Source organism: Clupea harengus, chromosome 12, assembly GCF_900700415.2.
Source record: "Clupea harengus chromosome 12, Ch_v2.0.2, whole genome shotgun sequence".
Lineage (NCBI taxonomy): Eukaryota > Metazoa > Chordata > Actinopteri > Clupeiformes > Clupeidae > Clupea > Clupea harengus.
The window spans coordinates 14,656,567-14,674,563 of record NC_045163.1 but is presented as its reverse complement, the minus strand read 5'-3'; the positions used below and the strand labels follow the sequence as shown (position 1 = coordinate 14,674,563).

At 42.8% G+C, this 17,997-nt stretch overlaps 1 protein-coding gene across 8 annotated transcripts in view; it reads left to right on the top strand.

Moving 5' to 3' along the window:
* Positions 1–17,997, top strand: part of fubp3 (far upstream element (FUSE) binding protein 3) — a 31,450-nt gene that overhangs the window by 818 nt on the left and 12,635 nt on the right. For 4 of the 8 annotated variants that reach the window (XM_012815445.3, XM_012815436.3, XM_031578404.2 and 1 more), the window contains exons 2-10: positions 3,697–3,808; positions 9,131–9,164; positions 9,411–9,460; positions 13,770–13,841; positions 14,058–14,115; positions 14,423–14,585; positions 15,513–15,611; positions 16,346–16,450; positions 16,955–17,057. In XM_012815445.3, the coding sequence (XP_012670899.2) occupies positions 3,697–3,808; positions 9,131–9,164; positions 9,411–9,460; positions 13,770–13,841; positions 14,058–14,115; positions 14,423–14,585; positions 15,513–15,611; positions 16,346–16,450; positions 16,955–17,057 (796 nt within the window). Of the gene's footprint in view, positions 1–3,696; positions 3,809–9,130; positions 9,165–9,410; positions 9,461–13,769; positions 13,842–14,057; positions 14,116–14,422; positions 14,586–15,512; positions 15,612–16,345; positions 16,451–16,939; positions 17,058–17,997 lie in introns of all 8 variants that reach the window. The other 4 variants (XM_031578406.2, XM_012815423.3, XM_012815415.3 and 1 more) reach the window with 1 other exon arrangement.

Below are 17,997 nucleotides of genomic sequence, written 5' to 3'. Positions count from 1 at the left end.
CATCGCATCGGGCGCTTATAATTTATCTTAGAGTTTTTAGTTTTTTCGCACATTTTATAGTTAGCTAACTAGTGTGCCTCTCGTTAGCGAGCATTTTGAAGTCGCTGAACAACTTATAAGGAGCTAATTTAAACCAGCCATACGCAGTTTGCTCGACAGTTATACAGTGTTTAAAAAACACTATAACTTCTATGTACCTTGATTGCTTTTAAAGATAAGTACTTTTCCAATCTCCACACGCACTATTACAGTTTGGAAAGTATGTCGCCAGCTTAAAGAACGACGTTAGATAGCAAGTTAAGCTAGCTAGTTAGCCAGTTAGGTGTGCTGATAACTAGCTGGCTAACCGCTATCGCCCTGGGTCAGTGAGTGGCCTAATTTGCTTCCCACTTAGGTCAGGCAAAGTAAGTTAATATATTAACGCCGGGTTATTTAGATAACGCGAAACGTTTGCGCTGATTCTGAAGTTGAATATGTTGGTTGGCAAGACACAGTATTGCATTGGAATTGCAAAATTAACGTTTTGTGCGTTAACACTTTTAACTTCATAGTATTAGTGGACTTGGCTAGTATTTACTTTAGGGTTGAGCTGACAAAAATTGCAGAGTAATGTACCCACGTGCCAGATCGCACCACACTGTTATTACGTCATACTGACAAGCACGTTGGCGAAATAGTTATTGTCATTAATTTGACACCGCTGCCCTTTACACCTTCTCAGTACTCAAGGACCACTGAACATACTCGGTGTGTTCTCAGTGGTGTTTAACATAGTGTGTCATCATGTCTCAAGTCATAACCCTACTTAATGCTATGCCCCTTCTGTAAATGTCACGTAGAAGAAGGGTTTTTCACCGCACAGTTCAAACCCCACACATTAGTTGCATAATGAATGATATTGTTGCTTATTAATTAAAAAAAGCACATCCTGTGTGTGTTCCTGTACACTTTGTCTACAATCAGTGCAATCCAAAATAAGTGTGTAAACTGGTTTGAGTCTGTTTCAGCATTTGAATTATATAACCAAATTGGAAGGCCTTTCAAATTTCAACATTGAATTGTCTGTTTTGGCACTAAAATGGTCATTGGCAACCTAGAAAAGGCTTCCTAATTATCTAGTGCGGGAGGTGTAGATCAGCGTAGCTTCAGCTGTCAATATGACAATCGAGGGCTCAGTTATGTAGATGTGGCCTCGACACCCTTGCCTAAAGCCATGCTGGGCCCCTACTGCCCACACCTGTCACCTTTACACTGCAAATGTTCTTTCTACCCTCTCAACCGTTAGTTTTGGTAATTCTCTTATTTTACTGTGGTACACGTGTGTTGTACGGGCCATAGGGGGTAAGGTTCACAAACAACATTTGCTTTCTTACTCTAAGGATATACAGAAGAATCTACAGAAGGTTTTTTTTTTCTCTGTCTCTTCCAAAATCAACATGAGCAAATGGGGCTCTGCCTCAGTATGGCTCCCCATTTTGTAACACCCATGCCATTTGTCTCAGTAGTATCCATATGTTTCATATGTCAGCATGTGCATATTTGGGTAAGAGTATGTGTGTGTCTGTGAATGTACATGCAGTGAGTACGAGTGTCTGTGTGTGTGTGTATTACGGGTACGAGTGTGTGTGTGTGCCCGCGGATGGCCTTGTACTCGCACATGTCACCTGCGGGTGGTTTCAGTTTCTCCCCTCGCTGCTGTTGCGCTCAGCTGTCCCTCCCTGGCTCCCCCGCATGGTTTCCACGAATCGCCGGTGGAGAGCTAGAGCAACAGAGGGCCCCGGACCAACGCAGTGACACTTGCGCGCTCGCTCCACTCCTCTCCGCTTCGTCTCACTTCCATCAACTCCGCGGGAGGGGAAAAAATAGAACTTGGAACGTGGCCAAAACGGCAGCCTGCGTCAGCTTCGCTTTTTTTACTGCCCCACGTTGAAACCCAGGGCCTCAAGATGCAGCTTTTTTTTTTGCCAGGTCTGAGGCTTTATGTAAGACATGCGTTAGCCTACATTTATTTGGGCGGAATTATGCGCCATTACAGACAATCAGGGCCTTTGTTTGCTGTGTGCTGTGCCGCAACGCAGATCCAAGCTGTGACTCTGCCGGAGGTGCACACCTCTGTTGCGGACCAGTTGCGTAATTCCAGGCCAAGGAAATGCTTCGTGCTGCTCCTTCGTTAAAGTACACAAAGTAACAAGGAGGCCAAGTTTTTCAGGATCTCACATAGTTTAGCATGAGCCGAATTGCTGTTTTGCTGTCTAATTCCTGGTAGTGGTCCTAACAATTGACGTTTGACAATAGTAACTGCATTTTTTTTTTTTTTTTCTCAGCCATGTCTGGATTAAGCAAGTTTGTTAAGTGGTTCGGGAGTGCAGCTACAGTGCAAAATTAGCATGAAACCACATGGAATGAGTCAAGTTTGCACAGAAGCTGTGTAAGAGTTGAGCTTGTTTTGGAGAGTGATATTATGCTATTATGAATATTTTCCTTTTTTTGGAATTCATTGTCCTTCCCTGTACAGTAATATAACAGTATTGTGTATCCTGACGGTGATTATTGTATTATGGACAGTGCTGGAGTCGATTGACTGAGGTGCAATGGCCCTCTTGCACTTTTTGTTGAGGTGTAGCCTCATGCAAACAGCCCTCTGACCTCTCAAGGGTTTCCCCCTACTGAAACCCTTTTAGGAAGCATTCCCTTTTCCCTCTAGAAAGCGGCAACAAGTTAGCAGTTGTCTTGACTTGTGGGCTTCCACAGACTTTATGTTTACCTCCTTGAGCGGCAACTTGCAGCCTTCTGTGTGTGTGTGTGTGTGTGTGTGAGGGAGCTTTATCGGAGCGCCTGCATTTCTGGCATTCCTCCCCAGCATTCCCCAGAAAGAGGCTCTTGGCTTCAGGGAAGAGGAGGAGCCAGCAACACCAACCCCCCACCCCCCCAACACCAAACCCCTTACTGGGCCCCCACACTGTCCCCCCGCTATCTTTTTTTTTTTTTTTTTTTGCCTCATCCTTCTGCGTTCTCGATAGAAAGTCGGGCACAAACAAGGGCGGAAATGGAAACCTGTAATTGGGCGCCTCCAATTGTGTGTTAATATTATCTTTTTTCCCCCTTTTTGGCAAAATGATTACCCTATTGTGGACGTGCGATAGCTGAGACCACATTTTAGCATACCGCTGCATTACGAGTATTAGAGCGACAACTGTCCATGAAGATTGGGGAGAGAGCGTACTTCTCTATCGTGTGGCATTTGTGTCGACTGGCAGCCCAAACGGGTTCTTCGAAGAGCTAATTGGACCGGAGGAAACTGCCTGATGTGTGAAAAGAGCCCAATTAGCATCCCGGCGCCTCTGTTTCTTCAATATTCCTGCCACAGCAGAGGGGCGTCATTGGTAGACGGTGCTGTTGTCAGAATAGGCCTTTTTTCAGTCGTAAAGAGTCCTTTCAGAAGTTCTTTCTAAAAACCTGTCTGTAGGAGTTGGATTTTGGGCATGCTTATAAGAAATGGCTTTTCCAGAAAAAGGAGTAGCCATCCCAGAGTTGGTGTCGTCCACATTTTTGCACTCGCAGATGTGTTGAAGCACCTTAATCAATTGCACATGCAAACTCTAACTCCTCTTTTTCCCTCCCCCTCCCCCCCTCTCCCTCTTTCCCTTCTGTCTTTGGTCTTCCTTTAACCTTTTCTTCCCCTAACCCTGTTTTCAGATTGCGGCTAAGATGGGGGGAGACCAGATGCCCCATCTGAACAATTCCTCTCCGGTTGTGGACCCCTCACTCTATGGCTATGGAGGCCAGAAGCGCACCATGGACGAAGGAGGTGAGCCCTGTCGTTGTGCTGTGACTTCCCACACAGGGGGAAAAAAACAGGGTTTGGAATCCCAAATCCCAGACCATAACACCATCTTAGCATTACATACACGGTCTGATGTAACGTAAAATATAGATACGTGCAGCACTTTATGTAACCAGAAATGGTATTGGACAATGGAAAACTTCACTTGACCAGTGGCTTAGTAAATTACTTGTCCATCTGTAAAAAGTTTCCAAAAATGTGCACCATTTTCAAGCCACAGAAGAGGTCATCGTAGACTCTGCCCTGATTTATAGTAGCAGGCCTGTGTCTGGTCAGTGGGGAAGCTCTGTCAAGCTCATTGGCTCTGACCAAACAGTGGGTCTATGTGCACTGCACAAGGCATGGTGAATGGCAAACACTGTAACACGACGACTCGCCTGGTGTGTCCTGTCATGCGTAAGGGCTTGAATGCTCCACTTTGCTTGCCTTTGATGTGTCAGTGCCTCGTGTGCATGGAAGAAGATAAGGGATGGGGCGGTTAGCTAGAGGTGTCGGCCAAGGAAGGGCATATCCAAGAGAAAGAACGGCCAGTCCAGGCCTCAAAGTAGACGGTTATAAAAAAGAAATGGGTTGTTAAATTCAAAAGTACAAGTTGCCGTTGTACAAAAGTTGCTCAAAGGTTCAGTCAGTAACACTAGTGCGTATTGTGGCGTGTAAAAGGGTTTCCCTGCATGTGTAGAATGGTAGGGACAAGGGAGAGTGTCGCATGTGTTTATTTGGGGTTGGGGTTCAGAGGTGGGATTGTGCTTGGACAATGCCTTAAGCTGTCGTTCACAGGTTGGACTTGATTTATGTGGAGTTTGGACAGAACATCTAGGCCCATGTAGAGGAATCCATTTTATTGTTCACACCCCAAAAATCCAGTGGTTAAAAAAAGGGGACAAGGAGTACTCGTTCCCGCCGGTTCAGTAGATGTTGAGATGTTTACCTCAAGGTAGAGCTCTTAGCTGCTTATAACGCTGGATGTAACAATGTAAAGAAAAACTAAACTGAAAGAAAAGAAATTAAAAAAATTCAAACTTAATCAGCAATGTGTGTCATAGTGTACAATTTCTATATAAATAAATTACGACAAACTTGTTGTACAGTTTTGTCAAAAACATAGTGCTAGTTGAACCATGGTCTAAAAACTAGGGGGCAGGCCATGAAACGCCTATGTAGCATTGTAACATGTTTACAGATCATGGCCAGCAATGGGTTCCAGTTTTCCCTTTGCCCTCACATACTGATGCACACCTGTCATTAGAAAAGCAGCCAATAGAAGCCTTACTGTCCAAGGAAAGCTCTGTATGGCAGACCGGCATGTCTGAAGTGGGCCCTTTTTTTTTTTTTTTTTTTTTTTTTTACAAAAAGTCAGGTCAATGTTGAATGGGTCTGGGGTAGGGGTTGGGAGGGGGGCTGTCAGGGTGAGTGAGGGGTAGTAAAAATGGCTGTGCGGTGTGTAGTTTCACCCCCTCTGACCTCAAGTGCTGCCAAGCCAATGTGGAGTACATTTCCACTAACAAAATGCACCTCTCCCTCTCACACAGACTTTCTCTCTCTCTCTCTCTCTCTCTCTCTCTCTCTCCTTCCTCGCTCTCTCTCTCCTCGCTCTCTCTCTCTCTCCTCGCTCTCTCTGGCCTGGTCAGGTTTCTGAAGGGCCTCTGCATTGAATCACATGCTCTGCTCCCGTGGCCTAGCTGGGCCAGTCAGTGTATGTTATTAGAGGGGCGGATTACTTTCTCTCTCCTCCCACAAAGTAAATTAGCCCTGCCGGGCCACAACAGATCACAAGTCCCACTGAGGACAGGACAGAGGATTTGCTGGGTCGTGGTCTGAAGGAGAGCGTGCACACGTCACACATGTGCAGAAGTGTGTAAGATGGCTGTGTGCAGGAGGGGAAGGTGTGGGGAGGGGGGTTGTAACCATTGTGCTGAGGCGGCTGAGAGCTTGGACTGACGCTTGGTGAAGCAGCAGCAGGAGAAGTGAAACCAGTTCTGTGCTCCAGCTCGAAAAGAAGGCTTGAAATAAGAACCGAAGAACACAATTTAGAAGTCATGTTCCACCACAGTTGGTTCTTTTTTTTTTGTAAACTTTTAAGTGTTTAGGTTATGGCAGTCTCCTGTGGCTTTTTATTATTTTAGTAGGTAGGCATTTTGTTATTCGTACACCTTTGAGTAAGGCACAGTCTGGAAATGCTGACTCAAGAATTAGTCTGCACAAATGAGCTCACACGATGCCATTTCACGAAAGACCTGTTCTCTACATACCAAACTTACTCACAGTACACATGAATGACTAGCTGTATACTAAACAGCATAGAAGTAAGTGAAGAAACCATAAAATTCAATCTCAGCTTTACAAAGAAATACAAAACACAGAAAAATGCAGGGAAGTGTCATCTTTGCAAACAGTTTCCTTGTCTGGCTGTCATGGGACGCAGAGGTATTTTCGTCATTGGAGAGAAACAAGGGGGGTCGGGGGGGGGGGGGTGAGTTGAACGAACGAACGAAGGAAGAAAGAGAGAGTGAAGGAGTGAGGATGAAGCGGAGAGGAACGCTCGTAATCCAAAAGTGTTCTTATTCCTCTCCCCTCTCCACAGCTTTGGTGAGGACGGTATGATGGGACAGACAGACAGACACACATGTAGCTGGTGGAAAATTCCCCTTCTCTCAGACAATGTCTCTCTAAGAAGGCAGAATTAGCAAATCTAAAGCCTTATGTAAGGCCTTGTATATGACTAATCTTTGCCCGGTCCATTTCCACTGGTTCGGTCCAGCCATTGTTGCTGTAATATTTCCAGGTTTTTAGAATGGGACGCTGTTAAGTCTATTGAAGCTGTTCTTTTCTTTCCCTCTCTCTCTCTGTGTGACACACACTCACAAGTTCTCCTGTTTTTTGAAAACCACAAGCATTTGCTCAGTTGTCTCATGGCCTCTTGCTCTTAGCGATTGTCTTCAAAAAAAGACAAAGTCTATAGGGGAGCATAGACAGGGAATTTTGTGACACAGAAAAGGACTGAAGCATCACACACGCATCAATCATAGTGAAAAACACAACTGTATTAGCCTTGACTGCACTGGTCTGCACTAGTGATCACTTGGCCGTCTCTGTCTGTCCCTTGAGCACCCAACTGCAATGTTTATAACACTCGGTTTGCGCTGATAATGAAAACTAAAATGGCCCCCGCCATTATCTCTGTTGGCTTGATGGACTACCTGTTGAATGTGAAGTTTCAGAAGGTCAACACACACACACACACACACACAAAGATAGGCTGTCTCTTATCCTGATACTCTGTTGCTTATTGACAGCTTGCTATGAGTCTTCTATTAATGTACATTTTCTACACGATTTACAAGTTTCTCCAACAGATTTGATCTATTGTACTACTGCTTAATTCAGCTTTGTCGAAAGTTATGGTTGATCATGGGTGAGTTACTGTTAGGTGAAAATTCACCCTAGTTACTTCAGGACTCCGGAGTTGTCAAGCAGTATATTTATTCAACAAGAACAATTGCAATTGGGCTCACTCACAGCACAAGGATGAAAGTGAAGCAATTTCACTCACAAACCACAAGGTTTATATACTTAAGATTTATCTAATGCTGACGCCATAAATGTTTAATCATAAAGTTCTCGACTGAGCTTCTAGTATCTTCTCAGGGTCGAGAAAAACAATAAGTGGCGCCAGTTAATCAAAGTTACACATATACACATTAACACAGAAAAGCCATGTCACTGTTATGAAAAGCATAAAAGGCAATTATTAATACAAAGCACTTGATTCATATATTCTGAAGTCATTAACAGTGTTTGGCAATTATCTCCATCAGTTACTCTAATGCTGTAACTACTCAACACAGCACACTGGTCATATGTTGTAGACTGGTCATTATTTCACATGAAGCAGTGGCATTAAAACACGTGCGAGTTAGCTTACATTCCCGTTACTCTGGGATTTAAATCTGGCAGGAATAATTGTTTTCGACCCCTGACCCTCCAAGAGTAGTAACAGCAATGGAGATGCGAGTTGATGCATCTAAACTGATAGGTGTGCCTAGCTCTGTTTTTACCATTGACAGTGATGCTGTAGTGTCATGGATCATACTTGCGATTGCCTTGATATTTGGCCCTTATGCACTTTGCCCACCAAACATTGTTTTGGCTAATATGAGCAAGTACCACTAGTTCTGTTTGTTCTTGTGTATCAGTGTGTTGTGGTGTTACAGCATTGATATAAAGTCAGTTGTTTAAAAGACAGGAAATGATTCACATAACATCATTATTTTTTTTGCTATGGAAGTTCCACATGCAAGCATTTGGAAACACTGGTGCTTTTCTATAAATTGACGATACATTAAGCTTGCACAACCGGCTAAGCTTGCTGTGAGTAAACCAGTGCACACACACAATGAGCGAGAGGGAGGCTTGTATGTTGCAAACCTCTCCTCTCTTACTCTGTGCAGTGTTTGTTTCTCCAGTGTGCTTAGCAGAGGACATTCTGTTCCTAAGCCACCCGCACACAGACGGTGCTTCGGAGTCGCTGAGACGACGAGTTATCTTTAAAAGCCAGTGCAGTGTAAACCAGCTGCGTGACTTCCTAAAGGTTTCAGAATGACTGTGGAAACTTTTTCAAGAACCACATGCTTGGTCAGTGTCACTGATTTGGAAAGGGTGCTGGTGGTATGGGGTTGTCGAGTGAAATAACGAAATGATTATTAATTGTGTCTAATGCCGAGAGTAGATCTGTTCATTAATGCGGAGATGGATAAAGATGGATAAAGTGAGCTTTCTCTCTATCCTTGGCTTGTTTGTTACCGTGATCTGTGCCGTGGCAACCCTCCCGCCTGAGGTTCCTTTTTTTGCCTGACCGTGTCATCGAGTTTCCAAAGTATTTGTCAAGTTTGATTGCTTTGACATCGACCCTTGTGGTTAACCTTTTGATCAAATTATCAAGATGAATGCAAATTTAAAGCAAAAGCGAATTGGAATCCAGTTCATTTTTGTTCGGGTTGCAGTTGCATCCATGTAGTCATAACCATTCATCCATTCAACAACACTTCTCTGTATCTTCCATTAGATCTTGTTTAAACCAGCCGTAGGCTATCTCCAGTTCTGCCCCCCACACCCAAACATACATATATACACACACACACACACACACACACACACACACACACACACACACACACACACACACACACACAGGGTGCTGAGACCTAATATTACTCTCAGTGCGCACACAGATGTGGTGTCTCCTTAGAAATGTCAGCTGACACCTTCTCCCTCTCACCTCTCTCACAGTTGGCAGCCAGCTGGGTGGAATGGTACATCAAAGGTAAGCAGAGGCCACTTTTTTTGTTACATTCCATATCACATATTATGTGGAATATATTATTCATGCTGTACAGTGTGAAAGTTTTGATTTTCAGACATTTCAAGCCATGCGGTCACCGCAACACCAGTGTGTTATATGTATCTCAGGCTAATGTGCGTTTTTATACCTATACATGACTTCACCTCAAGGAGTAAATGCATACCTCTAGTCTTATAAAGGCGCTAAATCAAGTGTTCTCTCTTCCAGGGCTATTATCACAGAAGACTACAAAGTGCCTGATAAAATGGTTGGATTCAGTAAGTACGGGGGATGGGGCAAGGGGGTGGTAAGGGGAGTATGCACTAGGGGTTACACAGAGTACTCAAGCGTTTCTGCATTAACTGGTGATTTACTTACACTCGTTGCGGCATCAATCCCCACAAACTCACCGGAACACGAGTACTTGCTTCATTTCAGAGCTGTTAATATGACCAAAATGCACATCCCTACTGGAAACAGACTCGGACCAATTAAAGATCCAGCCTTCAACCTGTATATATTTTATGCATTCATTGTTTTGAAATTGTTTTAAATGTAAAACGTTTTGTAGACGTACCTTTGGGGAAAATTAAATGGAAAGCGGTAATGAGTAACAATGTCAAGAAGTTGTAGAACAAAAGCATATCTTTGTTTTAGTTTGTGAGGCCTAATTCACCTCTTCTGTCTCAAAATACACTGTTCTTCATTGTTGCATTTCACCAAAATTCTTATAGGCACTTCTTGCCACTCGGCAGCCGTCTTGGCAATCCCTTTGGGCAGCTGTTTCGGGCAAACAAGATCATGCTCCAGCCAAAATAAATGAGGGGGAGATTCATAACTCCACATAGGATGTCAGACATTAAAAGTACATCACGTTAATCTGCGTTCAAATCTGACCTAAACGGTGTGAACGTTGTTTCCCCAACCGCTCAAGTCAGACTAAAAATACTCGGTTCTTTGTGTTGACTTGTTCACTGTGCATGCACTAAAATTTCACAACTTACCAACCAAATTACTATGGCAACAGTGGAAACGAACAGAACTTGCAGGCGAAACGTCAGTTATGCCGTCTCCAACAATGTGATTGGCCCTTAATACACATAATACAGGGCAGGACTGCCATGTTAAGCGTGACGGATTCCCTCCTATTTCCCCCATTCGTCAGTGATTTGTCTGCACTTATAACGCCTCTGATTTCACTGTGATTTTGTTTCCCAACTGTCATTGTAATGAAATAATCATGCAACTTTTGTGGACAGATTGGCTAGACTTACTAATGACCAAGATTCACAGAATTAACGAAAAAAAAAAAATGCTATATCTGAATGTTTAACCTAACGTTTTCTGGCATTTTTGGAATTTTGGCGCAGACCCCTTTTTAAATTCAGAAATAGACAATTGTACTGTAGATTATGTCTGGAAAATATTCGTGCGTATTTTTTTATCTGATGCGTACCAAGAATATGAATATATTTACGTATATATATAAAAATAAAACACACACTTTATTTTGTATTAATAAAACCTTTGTTTATGCTGTGGCTCAGTGAAGAGCTCAATAATGCTTGTGACCAAGCTCCCTCGAAAAAGCACTGCAATGACATCATTTGACATCATTAGGCCTATTATACTTGTACTGGTCGCTATTTTGAGGGCGATAACGTCTGCCGGAAACAGGAGCGCATGCGCACTGTTGCTTAAGCGATAAAGGGAGCCGTTAAAGGAGTGATCAAAGGCACTACATGGGCATCGCCAGGCTTAAGTTAATTAATGAAAGGTTTGGTTTAAGCCGACCAATAGCATTGTCGTGCAATCCCTTTAAACTGAACGCGTCAGGTGAGATTACAATGGCAATACCGCTCTGGGTTCTGTACAGTTTAACAAGGAATAAGGTTATACAAATAAACGAACAAATTTGTTGAAACATAATTGTAGCTTGTCAAATGTTTGTGCCCTAATATATAGTAAATACCCCAATACATCACTTTCGAACTGACTGTTATATTTTTAAACAGAATGGCCTATGTGAATGAGCCTGTAAAACAAAAAAAAGCGTTTTGCTCCCCTGTCATAACAGTCCAACGTAATATTTATTGAGATCAATATTGTCAATCTCCCTATACAATCTGTAAAATGTCAAAACATGTGTAACATGACCAACCCGGCTCTTAGGCACGTTACAAAGGAAGCAGGGAACACCGCAAAGTTTCTGAATTCTAGGGTTTTATTTAACAAAGGTTCACCACAGTTACAACACTACAGACAGTGCCACAGTACCAACTCTATAGACAGTGTTCCCGGCTCCTTGGATTCAGGAAGTGCAGGGTTTTTATAGGACACGGACACGCCTCCCGGGTGGTTGATTATGGGCACCTGGAAGACAGAGTGAAAACAGCCACGCACGCACACAAAACACTGGAAATCGCACACCCATAGACACAGACAAAATAGGAAGAGCTGACGTGCCCAAAGGGGTCCATCACACATGCTATAGGCTACATATTCAATTTAATAATCTTAATACATTAAATGGAACTTATTTGCAACTTTGGAGCTAGGTATTGAAACAAAAAATGTAGAGCTTACATCTTTGCTTAAATGTTAAATGCTCCCTGGAAGTACCGCTCTTTAAGCCTATCCAGAACCATCTGGACCTTTTAAATGAACATGAGGATTCACATTCAGAAACGATTAGATGTGGTGTTCGCTGCCGATTTCAATTGCCTTTGACGGACAAACTATTTTGAATTTTTAAAATCCATGTGATGGCTTCAGGCCCTTTTCCTTGCTTTAATCCCTGTGAGTACAATAGGAACTCTGGGTGAAAATCCCAGTTTGGTGACGGAATGGTTAAGACCAAATGTCTTCATATAGTTAATTTAACGCTTTTCTGTATGCTCAGAGATGCGCTATGCACTCTATTATTTATACCTCCCGCACGCAACGACCCCTTCCTCCACTTTCCCACAGAGTACTCAAGTTTTGTTTTTTTTTAAGGCAAGGAGTATTGCAGTTGTAAAATTATGTTTGCTTGGCAACCCCTATTATACACTTAATCTCTTTGTTAACTTTAGTATTAACTGTAATAACACCGTATGCATGGTATCAGGATCACTTTTGGTGAAGATGCCAGTATTGAGGAGTTGTTTTCCACTTATGTAGTTAGAATATTTAGTAAAGGTTACAGGGTGTCCGTGGGGTATTAAAAAGTATTAAAAGGTGATAAATCAAAATTGCCAAATTTAAGGCCATTAAAAGTGTTAAATGTAGTTTTAGAGGTTTTTTTTCTTTTAAATAGGTATTATTTTTTCAAGTGTCCTATTCTGATTGACATTCTATCTTCTAAAGTTCGCGTTAGTTCGTTTAAATGCGGGCTTTAGCAAAGCTGGGCACAATCAAAGATCTTCCGTATCAATCCTGAAGTCTCAACTTTGTATGTTTGATGCTGACGTCATATTCAGTGGTCGTTCGACATCTCAAACACTGCGCGCTTCAACTGGGTAGCCAACTGGCTGGCTTACGTTTTTGACTTGCTTAGGCATATCTTCAACGTCCAGACAACCATCGTCGTCGTCATGGGCAAATACAAGTTTTCTGACAGCTGGGTGTAGTAGGGAATAACCGGCAGGCTTATTGTTCGGTTTGTAAAAAAAACATCAATGTCAACTGGATGGGAGCTAATGCACTTCGGTCGCATATGCAAACCACTAAACATAAAAATGGAATGCGCGGTCGGCGAGAGCAGTTCATTCTACCACTCTGCCAACTGTCTGTGCTGCTGCACCACCACCACCGAAAGCTAGTGCCACGGTACAAGCCAACGCTACGGCTCCAGCAACTACGTCTGACCTCCGGGTGACTATGGGCGCCACACCAACACTGCGTGCGGAGGCTCTGTGGTGTTTAACACTGCAGTTAAACACCACTCATTGAACTCCAACGAAGGAATTTCGGAGCTGTTTAAAGAAATGTTTCCCGACTCTGACATCGCATTCATGTGTGATAAAGACAAAACCGGCTACATCATCAGATTTGGATTAGCATCTTTCTTCAAAAAACAGCTTGTTGATGGCATCAACAAGGCTGGGCCATTCGTGTTGATGTTTGCTCATGAATTCATATTAGGCCTATAGCACACCAGTTCAATCAGCAACAATTCATATAGCAGATGCCAGTTTATAATGCATCAACAGTTCATGTAGTGAATGCCAGCCAGTGTGCTGGAACTATCTCTCCATTGCACATTTAATGTAGTTTGTTTTATTTTTATTCACATGTGGTCAACATCAGTGAGTCTCTAAATCTATTATGTTGTGTATAGTGTTATATATGTCAAAATCTCTGTAAACGTTAGAAAGGTCGCCGATTAACACTTGCAACTCAGTGTCGTGATGATTTTAAAAAAATTCAGAAGGTAGTAAAAAAGGTATTCAATTTAACTTAAGGATTGCTGTATATACCCTGGGTTAGTGGAACTTGACCTCTTTTAATGTAAATGTGATTGAACTGTTAGAATCTGTATGAGGGGATGTGCTGATGCAGTGCTTTTTCCTGTTAAGTGTGTGACGCTGTACTTTTTCCTTGTAGTTATTGGGAGAGGAGGGGAACAGATCACAAGGATTCAGTTGGAATCCGGTTGCAAGATACAGATTGCTGCTGGTAAGTCAGGATCGCGTTGAGCTGCATTATAATTTTGACTCTAATAACTTTTAATGATGACAAACACAGGCTATATGTTAATGACATAGCAGGTGGTAACATAATTACTGTAGAGAAACAGACTCCTTTACACTCCTCTTTGATGTTTGATAGCTCCGATGAACCAAAGTAGACGTTATGTTATCTTGTTAACTGTTTGTGTCTGTGTCAATACAGATAGTGGGGGTATGATGGACAGACCCTGCACCCTCACTGGAAGCCCTGAAAGCATTGAGTAAGTACTCACCATCCCCCCACCCCCAGTAACAGTCATACCATAGTATTGAAAGCATTGAGTAAGTACTCACCATCCCCCCCAGTAACAGTCATACCATAGTATTGAAAGCATTGAGTAAGTACTCACCATCCCCCTCATATTCCACCATAGTATTTCACTAAAAGGATAGTGGAGAACAGTCGAAAAGAGTTTACATTGACCATGCAGGAAATGACAAACGTCAAAATAAAAGTAAGAGATGCTGGCATGCCGTGTAAGCTAAGTGCTGGTTTAGTAATGTTTCGTCCTTTGCTCTGGCCATCAGGCAGGCGAAGCGACTGTTGGGGCAGATCGTGGAGCGATGTCGGAACGGGCCGGGCTTCCACAACGACATGGACGGCAACAACACCATCCAGGAGATCCTTATCCCCGCCAGCAAAGTGGGCCTGGTCATCGGGAAAGGAGGGGACACCATCAAACAGCTGCAGGTCAGAACTCCGGCCATCTCCTCACTCCAAAAAGGAGGAAGTCAGTGTGCACATCCCAGGTGCGGAATGGGATGAATTTGAAAACTACTGAAGAAAAGTCAGCACACAGTTTATCTCCCTCAGGATTTTTGTTTTGTTTTTTAAATACCAACATGGATCCTAATGCCAAAAACCTTACTGACATTTGCAACGATTTTACCTGATTTGGCATACACATACAATGTACTATGTACCCCTTTATTGAGGATATTAAGTCATGTGAAGGCATACTTTTGCGTAAAATGACTGATTAGTGGATAAAATTGCCAAGGCCATAACATGGTAGCAGTATGCAGACTATTAAGATATGAGTTCCTTACTTAGTATGAGTCTAGGAATATCATTTCAGTTCTGTTTTGTTAATTTCTGGTAGCACCATTAACAAAGAACTGTCTCAAAGTGCTCTACAGGGCCCAAGGCCTGAATCCCAAGTCTACTTACTCACCAGCGTTCTGCTATTGGTCATTCTTGGGAGAGCAGACACATTTGCTCCCCCTTCCTCCCCTCCCTTGACCTCCATTTGTTTGGCAGACAAGGCTGTATATGAACACAACAGACCACTAGAGCACATAGTCTAACAAGCTTGTGTGTCCAAACTAATGTGCAATATTCTGGTCAGTCAAAATCTAGTATGTCCCGTACATGTCAGTATTTGTAGTTTCTTTCTTGCAGCTAGGAACTAGAAGTACTGCCTCTTTTTTCCAGCAAAACAGCTGTACAAGGACAAGCTGTACTGTAACTGAGGAAACTATCAAAGCAAAACAGAACATGCCTCGAAGGACATGTTGCGTTGTTGATCAGGGATTTGACTGATATATGCAAAGTGATCTTGTTTGTGTCTGTGTTAATCTGTGTGTGTGTGTGTGTGTGTCTGTCTGTACCCTTTAGGAGAGAACAGGTGTTAAGATGATCATGATCCAAGATGGTCCCATGCCGACAGGAGTGGACAAGCCCCTGAGAATCACTGGGGACCCTTACAAAGTGCAGGTATATCACCTTAGCCTAGTCTTTCCCTGTGTGTGTGTGTGTGTGTGTGTGTGTGTGTGTGTGTGTAGGGGCTGGGTGGTTAATGCTAGCAAGTATAAAGGCATGGTTGTGAGTATGCTGAGAGACTGTTAATTATGCCAATTCCCTTTTTGTTTCACTTTAAATTGGTTAAGTTTCAGGGTACTTGATCCGTATTTTTGGAATCGATACGTTTTGTCTATCTGGGCCTGCCTGAAATTTTGTAATAGGATTAAATGATCACTCTGATTTGACCCACGTTTGAAAAGACCATACTGCTGCCTGACTGCTTTTGAAATACACCATCGTCGTTTCCAAAGTCCCTGAATTTGTCCCCTGCCCTAGGAGTGGAACAAGCTGTGGAACGGCATTGCGTATATTGTCAATAATTGACCAAAACAAATGATCCATGGCTGTTTAGAATGTTCAATGTCAGAAGTGATCAAGCATGCCCATAATTTACATTAACAACAAGTTATCTAGAAGCCATTTACTAAGTAGAACTTGGTTAGTCAGAACAGAATGTGCTACCTAGGAATTGAATCTAAATGACTTGAGTGCCATTAACATCTCAAATAAATAAAATACCATACGTTAAAGTTTATTTTGGAGCTTTTTGGCCTTTATTCAGTTAGGGCAGGGAAGAATGTCAGGAAATAAGCGGGAGAGAGATTGCAGGTGTGATTGGGAAATAACCCGGTGTCTGGTTTGTGCAGCAAGCCCGTGAGCTGGTGGTGGAGATCATCCGGGATAAGGACCAGGGAGACTTCCGCACTGCCAGAGGGGACTTTGGCTCCAGGATGGGAGGAAGCAGCATGGATGTAAGTGCGCCTCGATTCTCCCTCAATGAACGATAGATGGATGAACACATACCTTGACATGAAGTTAAATTTCTTAGTCTAAAACGGTGGTTACATTCATGTGGTTAAGGCTAAATATATCCATAGTTAAAACAGGAATCATCTCTTCAGTGTTTTACCTCTTAAGAAGATTATACTTAAAACATTGCCCATTTTCTAATAATCCTTATCAGAAAACATGTCAGATATTTAGGTAAAATCTTCCTGTTCCTTTCTGTCTTTATTACTTGTATGCTTATTTTTGGCTTTTATTGGCATGAGTGTTTTTTACATTAGGCGGGGGGAAATCCTTTCAGACCTGCAAACTTGCTAAAAGGCAGGCTGACTAACATTTAATTGACATCTACACTGACGGGGGCACCCAAAGGGGGCGGGGGCAGATGATGTGTTGTGTTTGATATTGATTGTTCCATAACCATTAAATAAATTGCGTTTATTTGTCCTCATTAGTGTGACTCTTCCCAGGTGGCTGTCCCGAGGTTTGCCGTGGGGATAGTCATTGGCAGGAACGGGGAGATGATCAAGAAGATCCAGAACGACGCCGGCGTGAGGATCCAGTTCAAGCCAGGTGTGTGCATCGTCATGAGTCACCAGACGAGTGGAGGGAGGTGTGTGTGTGTGTGTGTGTGGGGGGGGGGGGGGTTGAAGATGTCATTGAGCCAGACTTTGCATTGTCTTGCCTCACAGCTTCACCGAAGTTGTGTGTGTGTATATGCAAGGCAGTTTTAAATGATGGAATTTATGTCTGCCCTTCATACAAAAGCACATCATTACATGTTCTTCATGTAAGAGCACGCCATCTTGGGCAAAGCGGTGGGAGTCGATTTCAGCCATTTCTGTCTTAGCTGGCTGGTTGCATCATGTCTGAAATGAAAAATAAATAAATGTCAATCGGAGCTTCCTCCTGCTCATACGTTTGTTGCAGGAAAGACTTTTTACTTCGTGTCACATTTAGGAGATGGAGTCCTGTACTTACTTTGGCTAGAGATAATTGTTAGGTTTCAACCCTTCCAAGACTGTGACATTGTGGTCTGTGGAACTGGTTGGCTGGCTGAGTGGAAGTAGCTGGTGAATCTCCTCCTCTTCCGTGCTCATAGGAATGCCCTTAACTTGCAATTTAGATGTAAACTAGTGAAGGAATGAGTTATTTTATTGTAATGACTGATCGTTTTCTGCCATGTGTCATTAAATGCTACGTCATCTATGGTATATAACCGGGCTGTGGACGCAAGCAGTAGGTTTTATTGATACAATAAATACAAGTATAATCCACAATTTTAGCTAAGATATGTCTGAGGCAGTACTAAATCATTTTTTTACATACTGCGGTAGCCCATCATAGCTGAATGGCACTTTGGCAAATTTGAGTGGCAAAATGGTGCTGAACTGAATTTCATGACCATTTTACCCTGTAGGACAATGTGCAGTATGTATTTTTATTTATTTACAAAATAAACACAACATTTGATTGTATCTGTGCTGACAGTATCAACCAGGTGGAAAAAAAT